Below are 21,951 nucleotides of genomic sequence, written 5' to 3'. Positions count from 1 at the left end.
AGTAATTGTAACTGTTACAGCGTAAAAATTAGATGTTACGCTAATGCACCTGTACTACTTTGTACCAAAGCATCTGTGACCAAAGAAACCTCTGAAGTAGCATTCTGAGCTCCAAGATCAGTCAAAACTGACTGCACAGTCTTCTCAAAATTCTCAGCAGCTAAAACGTAGGTAGAAGCAAGATCGTCCAAGCCAATCCCTGAAAGTGGCTGAGGTAAAGCATCCTGCTATGACAAACAATCACACATGTAAACAATCAACAAAAAGATTTAAACAGTTGGTACGATAAAAGAGAGAAAAAATGAATGAAAACTTTTGTCAAATTCATAATAATTCTAAAGCCCAGAGTGCCATGCAAGATTTTCTCTTTTTGCTAATTGTTTCAAAAGAAACCAGAGAAGAATCTCATTGAAAGCTTCGGTAGAAATTTACCAATCTATCTACTCACATTGATTCTCGAGGCATATCAGCTTAATTCAACACATCTCAACAAATCAATCTAAAAATTCCAACAACGTTATATGGGTTTAAAGACAGCAGGAAGGAATCAATGCATGATATACCAAAATTTAGAATAAGCAAGTCATTACCTCCGAAAGATTGCTTTTAGATTGTCTAAGCTTCTCAAGTTCATCAGAAGCTTGCTTCAAGTTTCCCTTATGCTTCTCCAAATCATTTAAGATCTTTGATTTTTCCTATATAAAAAGAAGGTAAAGACAGACCTATTAGGATGCACGGGAAACAGGAAAAATGACAAAGCAAGTTTGATTTAACTTCCAAGATATCCGTTGACAAGATTATTTGCAGAATCTTTCCAACTCGAAGTGTTATATTAAAGGAAGAAGCATAACCATTCTCTCGTTTCTGTTTCTTTATAAAGACAATTGTGTTGTGGAAGACAGACAAGTTAAATCCCAAAGTCCTAAATCTTGGAAAATTTTAAAAAACATACTGACTAATCTTAAACTAAACATCCTGACTAACCATGAAAATATTAGCAATCATAGAAATCATCATAAACTTAATTATTAGGCAGGTGGCTTCAAAGTTCAAAACGAGTCAGGTTCAAATTTTCCATTTCTTACTGAAGTAGGCCAAGAGTTTATTATGGCACTGCCAATTCAGAACTTTGCCACAACTCTGACCCCGAAGGACACTATCTGACATCAAGCTAGAATTGATTCACGAGAAAAAATAAATAAAAAGATTCACAGATACTCCATCATAAGATCCACAATCCATATCACAAATATATGCCAGATGGCACGATGTTCTAGCTAAATTACCTTTTGTCAAAAAGAATTTGAATCATCAAATTGGGCTAAACTAATAAAAATACCCCTAAACTTTCAAAAGTTTTAATAATACCCTTAAACTTTCAAAAAATTGCAAGAAATACTCTTACCGTTAGTTTTGGATGAAAATCGTTAGTAGTTTATTTAAGCTTTTAATAAATACCCTTGAACTTCAAAAAGTCTCATTAATACCTTTACCTTTTTTAAAAAAGTTAAAAAATATCATCCTTTTAACTCTTAGTACTGTGTTTAAAAAATACACATCAAATTTTAAAAATAGATTTGACACCACTTACCTTTAAAAAAAAAAAAAGTTCAAAAAAATTCTTAGCGTCAATGTATGGACGATATCGGCACCTCATAGATTATCTCCCAACTTTTTAATATACTTTTGAAAGTTCATGAGTATTTTTAAACGTGATATTAACGGTAAATGTATTTTTGAATTTTTTAAAGGTTTAAGGGCATCAATGAAACTTTTGAAAACTCAAGGATATTTTTTAAACACTTTGAAAATTAATCAGTATTTTTGAAACCCTTTTAAAAGTTCAACAATATTTTTGAAACAAAGTATTAGCTGTTTCCATTTTTGAACATCTGTTAAAGTTTAAAGGTATATTGAAATTCCAGAGATGAAACAAATGCAAAAAAGGGGATTATGAAACCTGCTCAACGATAGTATAAGAATCCTTTATTGCCTTCTCAATTTTCAACCGTCTGCTTTTCTCTGTACGACTATCTTCCTTCTCTCTTTTTAGTTCTTCTCTCAGCCGCTCCAGATGTTTCTCAAGTATCTGAGCAAAAATTTAAAAAACAAATGTAAATTGAAAGGAACTGGTGAATACAAGCAGCAAGTGATGAATCAACCTGAATTTTAGTGTCCTTTTCTTCTATGGTCTGCTCACCAGTTGAATCTCCAGTGGACCTTTTCCCGACAATATTCACTTAAAAACAAAATGAAAATTTATCATTTGAAGTCCAAACACCATCGACAACATCTAAAAACAAACAAGAATTCCACAGATTCATTCATAATAATGGAGAATACTAGGCTACCTTGTTTAATGTCTTCCAACTGCCTCAAAAGAGCTTGATTTTCTTTGCCCAATTCATCCTTCTCCTTTGAGACAATTTCAAGCTTCCGCTGCAATAAGGAATAATATGAATAAACTAACCGAACTGTATTAATAGATTGCTTGACCGCATCCTCATTGAAATTACTATTTTGCATTATTTAATGATATAAACTAAAACGAAAAGCTTTATTGTACTTTTTTTAAGAAAAAATAATTGGGAGGTAAATACGATTTCAAAATGAAACCGAGCTTCCTAATTTATCCTAGTTCTAAACTGAATACCTACGAACTTACAGGTTCAAATTAAACATTGCGCTGCCATAAATCCACAAGATAGCAGCTGGGAACTTATATAAACCCCTCTAGTAAGCCAACTAACGAAGATGAGGCTGTAATTGTCAATGTTCTCACATTAGGCAGGCATACACTTTAAAACTCAAGTTCTATTACTCCGCTTTCTCACAGAGAGTTTAAAACTCCCACTCTTTTCTTGCTCAATTGAATCTGGTAAAGTGCACCTTCGAAAGAAACTCAAGTTCTATTACTCCGTTTTCCAAGTGAATAATAATTTTATGCGTGTAGACTTCTTGATGAATGATTGAGTTGAGTCTACGTCTTCTATTTGATGATAATTATTCTTAAAGTAAGCCCTGATCACCAATATATGATACGTTACTGTGTACTAACATGTAATTTGTGTTATTAATGTTCATAGAGAATGTGAAAAGGAATGTGAAAAGTAATCCCAAATGAAAGTTGGAGGAATAGTGTCACATGCTTGTCCAAGGAGTGTTGCTTGTGGCCACATGTCAGATGTTCAGGACATGTTTGTCCAGGACGTGTTATCCATGGCCGCAAGCCCGTTCCAAACCACCTTTTACTTGCTTTCATGTTAAATAGGCATTTACTATTTTTTGTTGTGTCAATATGGGGGTGTATGACCAGTCACCAAAATCATGTCTACACTCGCTAGGGCTAAAATGCCTCAAAATGTACTATAGGAAATGTGACTAGTTGTCAATTCTTCCTACCCAGGTTTATATGCTATCAGAGTCACCGTTGTTGCCTATTCGCTTTTAGCTTATAGCATTGCTTTCTTTAAAATTGTTTTTAATGTATTTCCTTGCTCACGTTGCTAAAACATTTCTCTCAAACATGACATGAGGCTCTAGCATACGTCAACATTGTCCGCGAAGTTCAAATTTCACACGATTGACTTGTTCGCTAGATTAGAATAATGTCCCACAATTGTTGTCCTGCTACCACAAGAGTGTGATTGTGACCCATAGCATGCAAAAAAGTAATACCAAATAAAGTTGTACTTGACAATGAGATGAGGTATATTCAACTTAATAAGCAGTTTGTTAGCCATGTTCATATGCATACATATTTTGAAATGAAACAGACAAATATGTTTTCGTATCAACACAAACAACAACTTAGGGGTGGGCAAGGGTGGAGAGAACACCTACCCAAAACGGAAAACTATTACAAAAAGGCCTTCCAATTTCTAGAAATTAATGCAAGACTGTAAAAACTCCAAAAATCTTTGACTTGAACTCGATCAAGAGACCAAGTGCTGTATACTATAGACAAAATATTTAATTATGTGCATATAACTATATCAATGTCCAGGGTGGCTATATCAAACATGCATAGTCAAGTGACATGTTTGAGAAGTATTTATTGGAACAATAACTGAGGCATGGTTATGATTTTATTTTAAGATATCTTAAATTGCATAGTCGATGTGAGCATACCTCAGTGGTTAAAGCATTTTTTTTTTTTTTTCAAATTTCCACTCCTACTTATGATGTAAATCTTTATTTTAAAAAAAAAAAAAAAAAAAAACAAAACAAAAAGCTTGAATCATGTGTTAATTTACTTGGTGAGCACCTTGTACATGTACACTCACCCCCCTAGCATTCCCCGGTTTCTTACTTTTCTTAATGGTCTTTTGCTTCCTCTTAATGAAATCAATCTCATTTCTGATTAAAGGAAATATAGAAGTTGTAAATTCAAATGCCTTGATTCAAGCCTACTTGATATATCAAATATTTCCAGTAGTTTCTCAATGTCAAATATTGCAGAGTTCAGTATATTTGTAATACGATTAGAATGATGGTCTAAGGAGCTAAACAGCAATAGTTAAACAAAGAGATACCTTAAACTGAGAAAAGAATTTCTTCTGTTTCTCCATATCTGTCCTCAGATTGGCCTGTGCACAAAAAATATCCACATGAAGACAAAACCATAGTTGTTTGATTTTAGAAAAATGTGTAAATCTTAATTCAAAGAAACAGCAAAATCATAAATCAAAAACTAAAACTAATGAACTTAACTTGTGTACCTCAATATGTTGAATATCATTCAGTTTCTTTTCCCTTTCCTTCAGTTCAAATCTGCAACTAGAAAGGTCTTGCTCCAATTGAGATATCGATTCCTGTCTTTCAGTGATAAGCATTTTGACTTTTGCAATTTCTGCATCTTTCTCATTCAGCTCCATCTAGTGCAAGAAAGTTGAAAGAAAGTGATTGAAACCCAATCTTTATTATGCAACATCAAAGAGAAAATACACTGATTATAACCTTTCAAGATGGCTCATTCTCCCAAAAAACTAATCCCAAAATTGAGATTGCCTACCAAACCCCCCAACTCATTCTATTTATATCCAAGTGGAAGCCCATGCATCAATAAACGTTTTGTCAATTTCAGAAATGATTTTAGTGTCAACCAAATCCAGAACATCATCAATTTAAATATTAATATTAGTAAACAAATATATCACAAGAAGTACTTTGTCTTGGTGTAAATTGAGCCCTCCTATTTGTAAGGTTTTTGAAATAATATCAATAAGAACTCTACTCTTTTTTGTAATTTCAACTTATATAATAAGTAAACACTCATTGTCTATAAGAAAAAATCTCCTTGCAGGGGCAAAGCCTCCATGGAAATTAAAGGGGATGGACCCTGAGCATAAAGCAAAGACTACCCCTCTCTATTATGACTAGAGAAGAAAAAAAGTAACTTATATTAAAAATAAAGATGTTCTCATTATAATAAGAGAGAACAGGTGGTTACCTGCATTCTTTGAACATCATCCTTCACACGATTATAATCTTCATAATCTATATTCTTAGATTTTTCAAGCAACTGCATACACAATCCAATCAGAAATGAACTTGGACATCCATCTAAGGAACGATAAAATATATGTGCTGTGGATAGAATCCAGAGAAGAGAAATGTAAAAGTTTTGATAAAACTAGAAAATCAATCTTCATATATAATAATACCTCAGAGACTCTGCTTTCAAGATGAGCCTTCTCCACTTTCTGCGATTCAATTTCCATTTTGCAGGCTTCCACCTCCACTTGTCTCATCTTCAGCATGCTCTCAAAGTTCTCTGTTTCACATTTAGCCTTTCTAAATTCTTCACGTAGTTTCTGTGATCAGGCATTTATTAATTAATAAAAGTTACCTCGAGGAGATGAAATTATGAGTGATAATGCATCCTAAAGGTACCTGGCATTCCTCAAAATTGTGCTTATTCTCTTCTCGCAGTTGGATATTGCTTTCACGAAGCAAGTTCATCTCCCTAACCTGCAAAAAAGTAAACCTTCATATACTACAAGATGAGGAAAATAAAGCAGCAAATACTGTATTCCTCTGATGGTTCGCTAGTTTCCTTAAAACATAAAATGGGCTCCTGAATGAGCCAAGAAAGATATTAAATTTAACCTGAAGTTGTAAAGATTTAATTTCCTCCTCGGTTAACAATAATGCTTTTGAGCTTTGACGCTCAGCATTAAGTGAAGCTTGTGCACTCTCCACAGCTTTAAGAGCACTTTCTAACTGCATGAGGAAACAAAAAGGTATGAAAGAGCTTATAAGAAGTATGGTGAACATAAAAAAATTGGTGATTACGCGGACAAAGCACAACTTACCAACTAAACTAATCAGTAAACAAGTATGAAATACTTAACAAACAACCAGGATTTATATAACCAGCCAACATGCAGGGTAACTAACAGAACAGAGATATTTAACTAAACCGCACTTGGAATACAACTAAAGATCTAGTTCACGTCAAACGAAGAGAATTTCCCAATTATTAAATCAATAGGAGAGCTGGTACTCAGTGAAAACATTACCATCAAGAGCAATGTAATACCTTTATGAGTACAATACGACAAAGAGATGCTCATGGAAATTATTTCTCATAGACAATGTGGGACTTGACAGAAACCACTCCAGAGTTTCAGCAGTTATTTTAGACTCAATATTACCATTTATAACACAAAACCTTTGAGTGAGTCTACATACAAAATAAATAAATAAATAAATGTAACAGGAAGCTTATTGCAAAACATAAAATTTCCAATGCTCAATCATACGAAGAAACTTAGATAATTTTTATTTAACCAGTCACCAAACCCTTCATTAGAAAAAATGAAAAGATACAAATGCTCACAATACAAACTCACATGACCCACGACGGGGGAATGAAAAGTGAAAAAGAGAGAAAAAAATAAAAGCTAAGAAAATATATTTGAAAAAAAATGTCCCCAAAAGCTTATTACAAAACCTAAAATTTCCCGTGTTCAATCAAGAACTTAGCCTATGTACCTTCCAAAGGAGGATGAATTCAATGTAATTCATACCTATGCTTTTCTTTTATAAGAGCCAATTTCATTGATGATCGAAATTTACAAAAAGGAATATAATATCCATGATGTTTACAAAAGACCTTCCCAATTTACAATAAAAGAGGTATAACTGTAAAAATATTAGACAATTAACACCAAGATATAGCTTGGTAAACAACATTGTTGAAATTTTTTGTACAAGTCTACGTCTTTCATGCGAATATACTTTGATATCTTTCTTTCCACATATTCCAAAAGAAAGTCATGATGAGGTTTTTTCATAGTAGAGCTTTTGCATTCTTGAAAGGGTGGTACGTTAAGGCCATGAGATGTCATCCAAACTATATTCTTATATGGAAAAAAGAATCACCACAAACAAGAAAAAGAATAAAAACAACACAATTAGTAAATACTGAGTTTTTTTCTTCTTCTTTAGAGCTCAACAATTGTGAGCTCAAGAATTGAATCGTCGAACTAGTGACAAGTGTCTTGTCTATCTAGCTATGCACAAATTCGATTAAATATTGACAGTGTTTGTTCTTATTGGAAAGTTCAACACAACCCTGCCATATTTTATAGTTTAGTATCAAGGAATGCACTTCTTTACAAGTGCATGCACATACACCAAAATGCAGCATAAACGACTCGAAAGCTGAAGGCAAACAATAAATTGATGCTTTTAGTGCATAAAACAAAGGAACCTACTTGTGACTGCAATCTCAACTTGTCCTTCTTTAGCAAGGAGATCTCTACTTCAGCCTGTTTACATAACCAATAATATTAGCATATTTAAATGTTGTCAATCAACTATTAACAGAATATAGGAGACAACACAGGAACATGAGTGATTTATGCTGCAAGGTCTATACAATCACCAAAATTTTGCGATTCAGGTGGAGTAAACAGACAGACAGATCTTGAGAAAGTTCTACGCAATCATGAACTACAGAAATTTATTAGAATAATGGCCCAAAACATTCAAAACCACAGAAGAATGATATTTGACATCATTATTATTCAGGAAGAGAAAAACACTTTATTATAATCCCGAAGTCCGGAGTAAAAAAACTGCAGCATTGCAGTGTCACTGTAGCATGAAACATAAGAACACACCGGGATGCTTTAACAATAAAATAAGGGAATACCAATAAGGAAAAGGAACATTACAATTTCTTTTGTCCGTCTGAGGTAACTAACCACACTCTGCATACCAGAATCCCCAACCATCTCAGTATTAAGTTCGGAAGAAACTCCAGCCAACTTTTGATCTTTCTCCGCCAATCGAATGTGGAATGCCTCAAGTTTAGCATGCAGAATTTTATTCTAGAAAATGAATACAATAGAACAAATAAGGAATAAAAAATAAACAAATAAGCAAACTGGGCATGTCACAGGTGCATATAACTTCCACAAATTGTTCAAAGGAAACAAACCCTTAAGGAGGTCTTGTTTATGATGCCGAGGAAAAGAATTTATGGAAATAGAATTATTGAGAATCTGTTTGGTGATGCATGGGAAATGTTGTTACAATTTTATATAAATGAAGTATTTTCAACAATTTTATCATATTATTTGATTTTGTTAACTATTTTACTTTAATCAAGTCAGATTATTAAAATAATTTTAAATACTACAATTTGAGTTTATTTTATAATAAATCTTAATTTATACTCAAATAAATGATTTTAATAAAAGTAAATAAACTTTTAAATGTAAATACTTAAACTTATAAATCTTATTCCATTATAATAATTTATTAATAAAATACTAATATGCCTTAAATTTTAATTTAATTTTCATCCATTAATAAGTATATTATAAATAATATGCATTAAATTTTAGGTTTTTGAGTTGATTTAGCCAACAATATTAATAATTATTCTCAAATAAATGATTTTAATAAAATTATACAAAGTTAAATAATTAGTATAGTCATCCAATTGAATAATTAATTAAACATGTTATAGTTCAAAAATCAAATACGATGTAGAGTGGAGTAAATGATGATATGATAATAATAATAATAATAATAAATTGTAAAATAGTAAGAAAGATAAATAAATATAAAATAAAAGACAAAAAAAGTAAAGAAAATGAAAATTAAAAAAATAGAATAAAAAAATAGAAAAGAATGTAATGAAGAAAGTAAGGGAATAAAGAAAACCCATGAGTTTGGAAGGGTTTTAACAAACCCTCCAAAATGATGCCTAGGGAAAACTTGAAACAAACAAGGGTAAGGGTATTTAAAACTCATATCCTTTCCCACCCTCTTTTCCCACAAAACCAAACGGCCCTAGGAAGTGAAAGGAAAAAACAAGCAAACTAAAAAGAAAAAATTAACTACAATTCTTGTTATCTATATATATTCTACGATGTAGAAATAGACAACATGCAGGAAATTTAAGAACATAGGGCCTAATTGTAGTTTCTGTAACAATTTGTAATTTTTCTTTGAATTGTTTTAGTTAGTTAACTGGGTTAATAGCAGAACTTCTCGAATTAAAATACCGTCGTCAAACATAAACACATATAGGAATGACCTGTTCATTGAGTTCATTGTATGCCTTGTCAGCTTTATTCTTAAAATCCTCAAGTGCTACTTTCCCACCTTCCCACTTGGCCTTCAGTTCTTCCTACATAAGACATCGCGCACGGTCATGCAGGAAGATATAGTTAAGAGTGCATGCATTTGCACAGTAACACTAAAAGGGAAGCCTCCAAATCCCCACACACCCTGGTTTAAATGTTACAACTAAATTGGAAAACAATTGAACAAAATTCCATAAAGGGATAACAAAAAATCACTATGGAAAAGCCTTCTTTTTAAGCATCCAGAAGTACAAAACGAAACATTACATTTTCTGTTTTGTAAGCATCAGCTAATTTACGAAGCTCAGCTGCTTCCTCTTGTAAAGAAGCCAAAGCTTGTGATGTTTTTGTCAGCTCCTGAATCGTCTCTGACTGGAGAATAACCTGATACAAAGGAAAGATAGGTCCGTCGGGAGATAAACTGCTTGCTCACAACGAAATTTAAAAAGAATATCCAACTTACCAAGACTGCTACTTAATGAAATTTAAGCAGATCATGCAAGACCTCAACACTCTTGACAAACATTGGTAAAGGGGAAAAAGTATTAAGTAATCACTTCAAATACAAAACATGAAAACATGAAAGGGACAATGGCATGGTAAAAGTTGTCATCACTTTCAACTTATCTTTAGCAAGCAGCTACCCTCTCTAAAAGAGTGCCAATATGTATTCATATATGCATACATAAGCACGTGCACACACATAATTATGTATGTATGCATATATGTATGTATGTATTAGGTCGTTTTATCCGTCTCCTTTACATATCTACAGTCATTTATAGACTAACTTATCTTCACACCAACTTAATTTATTTAGTGCTTATTGACTTGAATTATAGTAGACCTTTAGATTTATTCTCAATATTAGTTAAATAATGATGTTCACTAAGAGGACAGTATTTTCTTTCCAACAAAAAACGAAATTTTTATTGAAGGATGAAAAGATTTAAAATGCTATAGCACAAAGGTTTTTAAAAACGAATTTGCAAAACAAATATTCATTGAATTCATTTGACGCAGAAATCTGAAAACCTAAAACATAATCCAGATTGCATGTCAAACTGACCCTTAGGTCTTATTTCAGGGCTAGTGGCTCCAATTTTTTAAACAGCACAGAAGATCTCATATATCCAAGGCAATAGACAGGGGCCAAAAAATCTAGCTATCTCAAGAATGACCCTTGGGAAACACAAGCTCTAAGAAAACCTTTTCATCAGCTCTCTAACTTGGATCACCATCATCTTTGTGAATGTCAAAAGTAATACCACTAACACTACCATTATCCTCTTACAAATCGCCTCAGTATTCTTCTCCGAATGTTCTTTAGTATTCTTCTCCAAAGGTACTTCGATGAAATTATTAATTGAAGAGTGAATAATACAAAGAGAAAAGTGGGGATCAATCTTGTTCTTGGAGAAGATGGGTCAAACACCTTTTAGTGATCACTAAAAGATTTTTGCTTAGAACCAAGAAGGATTGTTGATTAAATCCTTATCTTCAACCTCTTTGAAAAGAGAATCAAATCATCTTTAAAAGTTCCCCGCAAAACCGGCATTATTATCTTCAACAGTGGTTGCTAACAAACCTTTTAAATGCCAATTTGCCAACCTCAACACCCAAATTCGATCTTCTAAATACTTAACAGACCTACCCCACTTCTCTTCTAAAAGAAATCACCCACTTTTCTTTTAGATATGATAATATCTCTTCTTGGCATAAATAGAGACAGAATAAAATGGTATTTATCCAAAAAAAAAAAAAACATCCAACCACATTTTGAATTTTAAAAATATAGTCCATGCAAAATGCAACTAAGTAGCAACTATATTTGATTTTTATCTGTCAATTACCATAATATAAGAATGGACATAATGTCTAACCTGTCTTTCGTAATTAGCTTGAGCAGTACGCCATTTTTGCTGTTCCCTTTCCAAGTCTTCTTTTAAATAGGATATCTGAATTTCCATTTCCAGAATCTTAGACCTACAGAAAACAATAAAGCTTTTTTATGAGTTACTACATGATAACATTGGAGAATGAAAAAAGAAAAAAGAAAAAAGAAAGAAACTCACGTTTTTGCAGCATTTTCTTCATTCAGATTTCTAACATCTGCCAGGGAAGATGCAATAGCCTCTTCCTTCAATCTAGCAGCAGAAGCTATTTCTTGAGATTTTAAAATAGATTCATTTTCAAGTTCAGCAACCCTCTCTCTAAGCTGAAGAAGTTCGACTTCCAATGATTTCTTCATTTTCTCAGCCTATATATGTCAACTCATGTTTTAGTAAAGGAAGAAATAAGAATAAGAGTAAAAAATAAAAAAGCCACCAAGTGTTTCCAGTACAAAGTACTATAATACCTCAATCTTGAAAGATTCATGAGCACATTCCATCTGTTTCACAGCTTCTTCATTTACCTGTGCAATGCTCTTGTACTGAAAACAGAAAATTTTAGCTCAAGTTACTAAAGCACTATACACAACAAATTATATACATACGAAAGTTATGCACCTGTAGCATATGTTCTTTACAAGCTTGTGCTTCTTCTTTAAATTTCTTAATTTCTGCCTCCGTTCTATGCAAATCTATGCCAACCTAGGCCACATTAATTCGGAAGCTTGTTAAGATTAAGAACTCTTGAAAATATACAAAATAAAAAGGTACAATAAGTCATACTAAAATAATTAGACTGATCAATCTGTACATATATGTGCATTGAGAATGACTTATGGAAGTCTAGATAAATTTTATCAAATATATAATTGATATAATACAAAATCTAAACATTTCATGTCGTAACAAAAATCAAAACCAATGACCGAAGTATGGAGCATGAAGCCCCTTATAAATGAAAATGCTTTTATTGTAGTAGATTAGTTTCTGTGTTACTGTAGATTAATTTTAATTACTGTCGTGATTATTGATTGTAATATGACTGTAAATAAGTAAACTAAGGTTTGTTATATATTTTTTAAAACTCGTCATTTTAAACCCTTAAAGAAAAGTAAGGTTTGTAGTCAGTACTTTTACCCTTTCCATATATTAATCATGAGGTATCATTAGTTGTGGAATGATAAGACATTCTAGAAATTATCAACTATATCCTATGCCATCAATTATCTTCACTATCTCATAAACAATAGTACATCTGGTTTTACACTATCTCATAATTCCGTTGCAGTAGAGTAACATAAATAGTTGTAACTTATTTCCTCAACCACAGAGGTTACCAACTCAAACAAGACTTGGAAATGACACCTTTTTGGGGAAAGAAACAGAGATTACTTACAAACTGAATCCTAATATTCTGATCAATATTAAAAATATTAGGATGACATAATATTTATCTAGTCGTAGTCAACTAAATCCTCTTATATCTTTTAAGATATCAAATATCATTAATTAACTTAATTTTGTATGTTTCCAACGAAGCATATTTTGTTTTTACGATAAATCTAAAAGTTTTATCTATAGATATACTAATATATCAATTTATACACAAACATCTTTAATCTTTTTAGAACGTGTTCCAACGTGTGTGCCCTACTTTTTTAGAGATTGACGTGCCATGTAATTGAATATGTGCTTCTTATACAATTAGTCTACACGAAAGCTACCTGATTTGAAGGGTGAGACTTAAGTCCACTCCTATCATCCAGCTCAATGACCTGTCAAAAAGATGAAAAGAAAAAGAAAAATACACTTAAACTAAACCGAGCATTTGATTCCTAAGCCATTATTAGCTAAATACTTATTTCAATGCACATTATCGTTACTAATCCAATACTCATATTATTGCACATTATTGCTACCAGCCCAGTACCCATTACAATACCCACTATTTCCTCCATAGTTCTTTGGGATGCTTTGAAGACATCAGGCTTCACATTTCTGGTTGCATCCAGTTACAACTATCCTTTAAAGAGATCGGCAACAATTACCCTACTCATGTTCAAAAGGATCTTCCGGTAAGTCCTGTCCATACCCATTTGCCATTCTTTTACATAGATATTTTTATTCACATCGAAAAAGAATATGATTCTTATGAGCCGTAACCAAGAGGTCTCACCCTCATACCTAGCTAAGCCGTCAAAGGCATGAGTGATATTTGGAAAAAGTTATATACAATAAAAGATTCAAAATTAGTATTCACATTTTCAATGCAAAAGATTTTTTTGGTCGGATACAAGTCAAAATATTTCCAACCAGCCCAACTACCCGTATCGCTAATTACAGATATGAGACTTGTCACTTTTATTTTCAGCCCTGTCGCTAGTTACAAAAATGACGAAAGAAAATTCTAAACAGTTGCAAATTAAGGCAAAAAATGGAAAAGGACTACACTTTTTCAAGAAAATCATATAACCAACAGCGACGTAATAATAGAAAAGAAGATAACCAAAATGGGGATTCCTGGTTAAGGGCTTGAGTTGAAGAATAGCATATACAAAAACTAGAGGTTGCAAGAAAAGAAGCACATTGTACATAACTAAAGAAGCCAAAAAAATTAAAATGCAAACCTGGTTAGCTGAAGAACTAATTTTCTTCTCCAGATCGAACAGTTTGGCCTTAAGGACAAGAAAAATAAGTAAAAGTAGGAGTAAGAAAAGGAACAATGCTCATAGAAAATCTATAGACAAAAGCATCTACAATAGAGATAGAAAACAAAAAGGGAGAGGAGAGCACCTCAGCGACGGCAGCTCTCGCCTCAGCAGCAGCAGTGGCATGTAGTGCGTTTGCTAGTTCCTTTCCCATGTCCTCAACATGACTCATCGCATTCTTTAAAGTCTTCTCACGATCAAGAGTGAGAGTTCGAACATTGTCCCTTTCTTCTTGCAACTCTTTCTTTGCCTCTGCCCATTCCCTCTTCAAGCACAATTTATCATCGACATGGAAGTCAGAGTATATCATAAGAGATGTACGCTAAATTTTGAATTCAACAAAAGAAGATAAACTGACCTCAATAACTTAGATAGAGAATAGGGATTTTTCTACTAAAGGGGATAAAAGAAAACTCCGAGACATTTAATTTGACAAACAGACCAATTTCTCTCTTAAATCTCTCTTTAAAGTCAAATCGAGAGATATTTAACGATACACACACCAAATCAAGGCCATTATGTTCCGCTCTTAGAAGGTTTACATCTTTTTTAATTCCCATTTCAATCCTTAAAGAAGTTTCCATCATTTGAACATATTTGTTTCTTTTCCTTAATCAATGAACAGTTTGCTTCTGGTTATTTTTTATTTTAAATAAGCTTGTTTCTTTGTATTGGGGGGAGGGGTCATAAGAAATCCATCTAAAAGTCAAAGATATTGAAGAAAACACTCCCATTTTTTAGGGGGAAAAAACGAAACTTTTTATTGTACAAATAAAAAGAGACTAAAGAAAACAATCCCATTTTTATTGTACAAATAAAAAGAAAACAATCCACCCAAACCAAAAATTATTATTAAAAACCAAAAAATAAAAAATAAAAAACAAGCATGGACCACAAAGAACCAAAGAGAACCCTTAGAAAAATAGAGATCTTGTATAAGGCAGCCCCCACAGGAAAAGAATAATAATAAATGAAGATGGAAACCATGAAACAAAATATGCTCCAAAAGGATCTTAAGAAAACCAGAGACACTGAAACACTTCTTCCCACACCCTAAAAGCTCCTTGTCCAACAAGAACTAGAGAAAAACATCTGCCCCACATCGAAACTACTTAACGCCATACTTGATGGTTGCAAACACGCATGATAGAGACAAAAGGACAATCAACAGACCAGAGTTTGCGAACTTGCACAACGAAGAAAAGAACTCGAGCAACGAAATTGTCACCGGCAATGATGAATGTTGTAACAATCGACAACAAAGTTGATTAAGAAGATGAATGGAAACGATGGTACGAGAAAAAGGCCAACGATCGAAAACTAGCTCAGGGTTAGGGTTCAAGTTGGAATCGTTTCAAGGACAAGGAATTATACGAGAGTATAGAGACGGGAAGGCAACAAAGGGAGGACATACTGGTCAGCAGCGAGTAGAAGACATCATCTAGAGAAATGACACTTGGGTTGGGGTTGACGGGAGGAGAAGGGGAGAGGATGAAAGTGGGAGAAACGAAAATCCAAAGACGTTGAGAACCTACACAAAGGTGGACAACAACAGCGACTAACAGATATTGCAAAAATGACGACTAAAACTATGGTTAATGGCGGCGGTAAGGCAAAGGAGAAAGTAAAATCAAAAGATGTTGAGAACCCTAAGCAAGAAAGGTGCAAACAAAAAGGGCAACCAAGGAAATCGAGAAAATATAAGTACTTGTCATCAATGACTTTGAAGTACAGGTTGCAGACCTCACATTACCATTCATCAGACATTATGAACATTCAAGAAAATGTGTCACCAAATAGTGGTATCGTTTTCATATCTTATATTTAAACACTCATGCAACTATCTCACAAAGTTTATAGAATTTCTACTATAAATTTCGAGTAGGCTAAACATGCGAAAAACCATCAGCTAGAACCAAACAAGTAAAAACCATGAGCTAGAACTTAAACAACCCAATAACCTGGGAAACAAAAACATAACACAAGACGACAAACACTTCAAAACTGAAGACTATCACGGAAGAGATCAATCGAACTAACCTCAAGTTGCTTAGCATGTTCCTCCAGTTTCCTCCTTTCTACAACCCTAGCCTCCTATCAGATACAAAAGAAAATATAGCCATATGAAAACATATAACTAAATATAAATCTGTGGTTGGGTTCTTCAAATTTAAAAAAATAAATTAATTAATTAGCAACCACAAAACAAACAAAATGACCAACCTCATGAACTTCTTCAACACTTCGAATGGTATCCAGAGAAGCCTGCACTTGCTAGAACAGGTGAGAACCATAATAAAAGTAACAAAAAAAAAAATCTATCAGAAACTAACCTGCACGCGGAATAATCTTTCAGATAAATTTCGTATTTCATCATGTGCTCTCTTTTCAGCATTTGATAACAACTCCTTTTCAGACTTTAAGATGGACACCTTTAAAATACAAAAGTATAAGATGAGAATGATAACAACCCCAACTTGATTGATAAGTATAAAATCTTACCTCAATACTCAATTTCCGGGACTGTTCATCAGCATTGTGCAAGGATTCTGAAACTTTCCGCAGTTTTCCTTGGTAGTCCACTAAGAGTTGTGAGAACTCCACATTACGAGCCAACACACCATTCATTTCCACTCTCTATATTGCATAAAAGCCAAATATGAAATGAGTCCTCATGCCATATTCAAACAAATAATAAATGACAATTCGTGATCTCACCTGTTGTTCAAATTCCTTCATGAAACTAGCCAATTTTTCTTTGGCAAAACCTGACTCGAGTTCAAACTTGTTACGTTCAGTCCTTACTAAATTTATCTCGCTTCTGTGGATTAAAAGTCAAGCATGGTTCATTAGCAATAATTTTGAAATGAAGATTTTATAAACATACTAAACATATAAAAAAAATGAACACGTCATATTACAACAAACAAGTGTCACAATGTATAATATACGACTGCCACTACACTGAAAGTATTGCATTGTAGTAGTGTTGTCACATAGATACGACGCGACACGAAATAGTTAAAGAAATGCCCATCACTCATCCAAATTAAGGATTCTGACCTCCACAAATAAAATGGAAACTGAGGCAATAGCAGCAATGAATACAGAAAGTCACTTCGTTCACAGAACTATCCTCCCACTTTGTAAAGCCATAGAATATCAGTAATTTTATAATTAAATATAGGTTAAGAAAGTAAGTTGTAATTTCATAATTAAATAATTAGTCTAAGTTTTAGTTTAAAAAATAATTTCATTATTTATCAAAATATTTTGCTAATAAAGAAAAGTAGAGAGAAAGAAAGATAAATAGGGAATACTATTGAGAGTTGAATTTTGAATTAGAAAATTCTACTGGAAGTTTATTTATAGGAACCAAAAAAAGATTATTCAAACGCAATCGGAAGTTGAAATTCCAATTAGAAAATCCTATTGAGAGTTGGACGTTGGAATTCAAATAGGATTTCAAATTAGCCTGTCTAAAATATGACCTTGCTTTGGCTTAAACCATCTCACCCTCAATTAGAAAGAAAGGTTCTCTCTAAATTTTACATTCTTACTCTTTTTTTTAACAATCGTGCTCTTCCCATGGTGATACAAGAGATATTTTTGGATTTGTAGCAAAAGTTGCTCTAGTCTTGGATAGGTTGGAAAGGGAGAAGCAAGGGTGAAGAAAGGTAGCACAAAGGGGCAGCCCCAGGTGGATTGGTCATCAACCACCTTGTAAATAACGTTTTTCTATAAATAAATAAAAAAAAAACTACAGGACTTCATTATATCCTTCCAAGGACTGAAGGAGACTTTCCATCCAACTTCGTTTCACAAGGTTTTCGTTGAGTACAGCTCATATTTGCTCTTCACCACATCTCATCATAGGCCACCTTTTTATCTTTCAAAATGCCACAGCCACTTCGTGATAATATATATATTTTTTGATCTAAGATCAACTATGCACAAACCTCCCAAAGAACGAGCAGTCAACAAATTTATATGTAACGAAAAGAAGGTAGTTCATAAAATCTCTATCAAGAAAATTCTAGGCTGCAGCGGCGCCATCTCAAATGCTTTGCATTCAGCTGTATGAAAGTCAAAATTTACCGAGAAGATCAACATTCAAATGTGGATTGTGATTAGTAGCTTAAATACTACTAAAGTTCTAGACTGTAGCACCCCGTAATGCTCATTTTTCTCTCTTCCTCCTCCCACCTCAAACTTTCATCTTTCAGCCTTCAGCTTCCAGCCCTCGGGCGTCTTTCTCTCTGGTTTTTATTACAAGATTCGTCCATCCAACTATTCTCTTCGTTCGTCATCTTCAAACCTCCCCCCCCCCCCCCCAACGCTAAGTTTTCTTTCAGCAAAAGCAAACATCGGCTGATTATGAAAAGTCGGTTTTGGGTTACTTTGAAAGTAGTTTGGTAGAAGCCACTCGTTCTTCCCTAGGTTCAAAGATGGTGTTTCTTCCGTTATCCTTCATATTTTTTAGACCTTACAGGTTCTCCACATTTTTTGGATCTTTCATGTTCTCCAGGATCGGTTTTTGGATGTGCCCCTTGTTTAGCTTTTATTGCTTCCGTGGCTAGTCTCGTTTCAATGAAAAGTCTGGTTCTTTGTTAAAAAGAAAAACGTTACACCATGGAAAAACATAAATGAAAATAATGTGTTCCTTTCTCCTTCCCTTATCTATAGACAACATTGTATAAATAAAAATTCAAAATGACTTTTGCTAGTACATCCTTCTCCACCATGAAATCTTTTTGGTGGCCACCTTGAAAGAAATAATATTAGAGTACACGTTTCAGCAGTAGTAATTTATTTGTGCTTGATAGTAATTTCAAAATTAAACAAGAGCAAGCAAATTACCTAGATTTTTCAAGCTCTTCCTCAAGAGATCTTACTCGTTTAGAAGCCTGGTCCAGAGCAGCCTTTGTGTCTTCCTAAATAACGGTGGAAAACAAAATGGTAAGAAGCAAGGAGTACTACACACTTGTACCTTTTTATTATGTTGCCATTCAAACCTGAGAATCTTCAGAAACAAACTTGAGTTCCTTCCTACAAAAATCTGCTGCACAAATAAGGTAAATTTGTAAATGTAAAACCATTGAATTAGAAGATCCCTAGCACGCACAAGCATCTAAACAGCCAAGATATAGAAGCATGCAATAACAAAATAAGGTTGTTATCCAAGGTCTCTTAATCGTTTTGACTGATAGACACAGAGAGAGGAAAAGGCAAACTTTGTACTTGATCCAAATATAGTGCGACACAATCCAAACATCATCCTAAACAATTTCGTTGGTGTTCAGTTGACTTCGACAAAAATTTGAAATTTTCAGCCCAAATAGCTCGCAATCAGAATACTAATTAATTCAACTCGACCAGGTTGATTTCTTCGCAGATATACATCTATGGTTTTTTTCTCTGTATTCTGAGAAAGAATTCGAACCAACATCACACCATTCCTAAATGATGTGAAACTTTAGTATGAAAAAATCTTTTGGAAATATAATAGTTAGATCCTATTTATGCCAGAGAATTGGAAAAGGTTTATGCCAGAGAACATTTTTTTCTTTGACAACAATGAATCGTTAATATGTAACTGAGCTTAATAATGGAGAGAACGGAAAAGATAACTTGGGCAGAATGCCACTCGTTAAATCTTACCACATTGTCTTTACAAAAAGAAAAGACATTCGCAGAACAAGTGTATAAAGACAAACCTAGAGCAACTCCAGCAGAGTGGGAGCGAGGCAAACTACGCTTCTGCTCCTCTTCATACAGCCTTTTGTACATGGCAACCTACATTGATCAGAAATTACGAAGATTTATTTTTATGAGGAAAAAGCATAGAAATTCCGTAAACATATTTAACAGGAATAACTAAAAATATCAAATTGAACCATTCCTTATCCAAAAAGAGAAAAATAAAAGAAAGTTACTTCCTGCCATCCTAAGTATAGTTAAACTGGCTCAGACATATACCCTCAACCAAGAAGTCGGCTCAGACATATACCCTCAACCAAGAAGTCAGATGCTCGGTTGGTAGAAACTTAACAACAATGAATGACTAAAAATAGGCTTGTTGAGAATTTCTTGTCCTCTTTGATTCAGGAGAAACAAGTATCCAGAAACGGGAGGAGTAGTAGAAAATTATTCTAATCCCACCTCAAGCAATGAGCAAAACCACAAAATCAAATTCAAATCAACAGTGGCCTCAAACCACACTGAATTTAGGGCAACTTATACTTTCAACATTTAAATAAATATCTTTCCTAAAGAACCCATTAGCCAAACCCCCTGTAAGACGTAAAAGTAAATAATGCACACACACTAGAAGGAAGGGACCAACTAAGTGAAATCCAAGATAAACTCACGGAGGCATGAAGGGACTCAATCATCTGTCCCTGCTCTTCAACTTTTTGCAACACTGCTTCAACTCTAGATGCAGCTTCTTGAGTTTTACTTTTCAGTTCAGCCTCCAGTTTCTCCTGCTTTTCCATAATATTCAAGTTCTTGTGATAACATTTCACAGAAAGAAAGCAATCATGGCAAAAAATAATGGTGACAAACCTTGAAATCAAGCTCTGTATCTTGAAGCTGCACAGAAAGTTTACGTACGAGGCTTCTCAGCTGGACATTCTGTTCAACTAATCCATTTATGTCCTTGAAGGTTAACTGCTTAATTATTTACCAGAAAAGATATTAATAAGTTTTGCAGCACTAATATTAATTATTTTCAGGGTGAGCATAATTCAGCGTCAGGCATACAAGATATTCAGATATAACTCTATCCGCATCAGACTCCACATTGATTTGAAAGGATGTAGGTGTTGAAAGATTCTCAAGAACATCATGTCCAGCAGATCCACAGCGAAGTTGTACGTCTCGACATTCCTTTAGAAGAATTGTAACCTAAAAATGTGAATTAAGCATGGTTAGTGATGCCACTAAAACAACGGTAACTAGTAAATAGTATTTAGTGACCTGCTTAACACTAAGAGCAACCTTCACGCAGCACTAAATCATAACTGGTATATAGTATTAAGTGTTCCGCTTCCAAATAGTAGCAATAAACATCAACAAGAAATTGTACATATTGTTACTCAATACTTGTGCATAAATGGCACTGCAGCACACCAAGGAAACATTTTGCTATGAAAACAAATATAATCTTAATAGGTTCAGACTGTACTACAGCAACAATCTAATTTAAGAATATGAAGGTTCAGACGGAACCCACCACTTCAAATATCTCTCAAGCACATCAGAAGGGAAAATCAATAGTAACAACTTAAGATTTATATGTAATATTGTTCACCCCAAAAAACATCTCACTTAACATTTTAGAGTAGAACAGTGGAACCCAACATTAAACCAAATGATTTGAAAGTATAAACCTAATGACTAACACTGAATTTACAACCCCAAAGGACAAATGATCTTCAGGTCTAAGGGATTGATTTGAAATTTCTACACAAAGGATGTCTCTGATTCCATATGAATTATTTTCCAATGAACATGATCATTCATTCTGGTAATAACAATCGTAGAGCTTCAATCAACATCCATAAACTCTTTTTCCTTTCTAACCCAACAAGCATGAGGCTGAGATGAGTGTGTCTTGGCCTTTTGTTCAAATCAACAGATCCAAAAACACAGAGGTATGTGGAATATTTCCTTTAATCACATCCAATTAGACCATTTGGAAACTTCCTCACAAATGTGTTCTTCTTTCTGAATAGTTTC

General features: G+C 33.6%; 1 protein-coding gene across 4 annotated transcripts in view; it reads right to left on the bottom strand.

The window, feature by feature from the left end:
- NUA (nuclear pore anchor) overlaps nt 1-21,951 on the bottom strand; it is a 42,650-nt gene that overhangs the window by 1,617 nt on the left and 19,082 nt on the right. The window contains exons 15-47 of one of the 4 annotated variants that reach the window (XM_023655665.2): nt 20,974-21,117; nt 20,776-20,883; nt 20,580-20,693; nt 19,926-20,004; nt 19,224-19,270; nt 19,069-19,142; nt 16,927-17,029; nt 16,711-16,845; nt 16,542-16,640; nt 16,432-16,473; nt 16,249-16,302; nt 14,294-14,473; nt 14,128-14,175; nt 13,225-13,275; nt 12,119-12,202; nt 11,968-12,042; nt 11,684-11,868; nt 11,492-11,594; nt 9,876-9,992; nt 9,560-9,652; nt 8,187-8,342; nt 7,725-7,778; nt 6,112-6,225; nt 5,896-5,973; nt 5,667-5,816; nt 5,453-5,524; nt 4,722-4,877; nt 4,536-4,589; nt 2,352-2,439; nt 2,163-2,239; nt 1,961-2,089; nt 591-695; nt 50-224 (exon numbers count right to left, since the gene is read on the bottom strand). In XM_023655665.2, coding sequence (XP_023511433.2) covers nt 50-224; nt 591-695; nt 1,961-2,089; nt 2,163-2,239; nt 2,352-2,439; nt 4,536-4,589; nt 4,722-4,877; nt 5,453-5,524; nt 5,667-5,816; nt 5,896-5,973; nt 6,112-6,225; nt 7,725-7,778; nt 8,187-8,342; nt 9,560-9,652; nt 9,876-9,992; nt 11,492-11,594; nt 11,684-11,868; nt 11,968-12,042; nt 12,119-12,202; nt 13,225-13,275; nt 14,128-14,175; nt 14,294-14,473; nt 16,249-16,302; nt 16,432-16,473; nt 16,542-16,640; nt 16,711-16,845; nt 16,927-17,029; nt 19,069-19,142; nt 19,224-19,270; nt 19,926-20,004; nt 20,580-20,693; nt 20,776-20,883; nt 20,974-21,117 — 3,343 coding nt within the window. The remainder of the gene's footprint in view (nt 1-49; nt 225-590; nt 696-1,960; nt 2,090-2,162; nt 2,240-2,351; nt 2,440-4,535; nt 4,590-4,721; nt 4,878-5,452; nt 5,525-5,666; nt 5,817-5,895; nt 5,974-6,111; nt 6,226-7,724; nt 7,779-8,186; nt 8,343-9,559; nt 9,653-9,875; nt 9,993-11,491; nt 11,595-11,683; nt 11,869-11,967; nt 12,043-12,118; nt 12,203-13,224; nt 13,276-14,127; nt 14,176-14,293; nt 14,474-16,248; nt 16,303-16,431; nt 16,474-16,541; nt 16,641-16,710; nt 16,846-16,926; nt 17,030-19,068; nt 19,143-19,223; nt 19,271-19,925; nt 20,005-20,579; nt 20,694-20,775; nt 20,884-20,973; nt 21,118-21,951) is intronic. The other 3 variants (XM_023655666.2, XM_023655667.2, XM_023655668.2) reach the window with 3 other exon arrangements.

The sequence above is a fragment of the Cucurbita pepo genome, chromosome 15 (genome assembly GCF_057944985.1).
Source record: "Cucurbita pepo subsp. pepo isolate OVF chromosome 15, ASM5794498v1, whole genome shotgun sequence".
NCBI classification, from domain to species: domain Eukaryota; kingdom Viridiplantae; phylum Streptophyta; class Magnoliopsida; order Cucurbitales; family Cucurbitaceae; genus Cucurbita; species Cucurbita pepo.
This window is presented reverse-complemented; position numbering and strand designations above follow the sequence as displayed.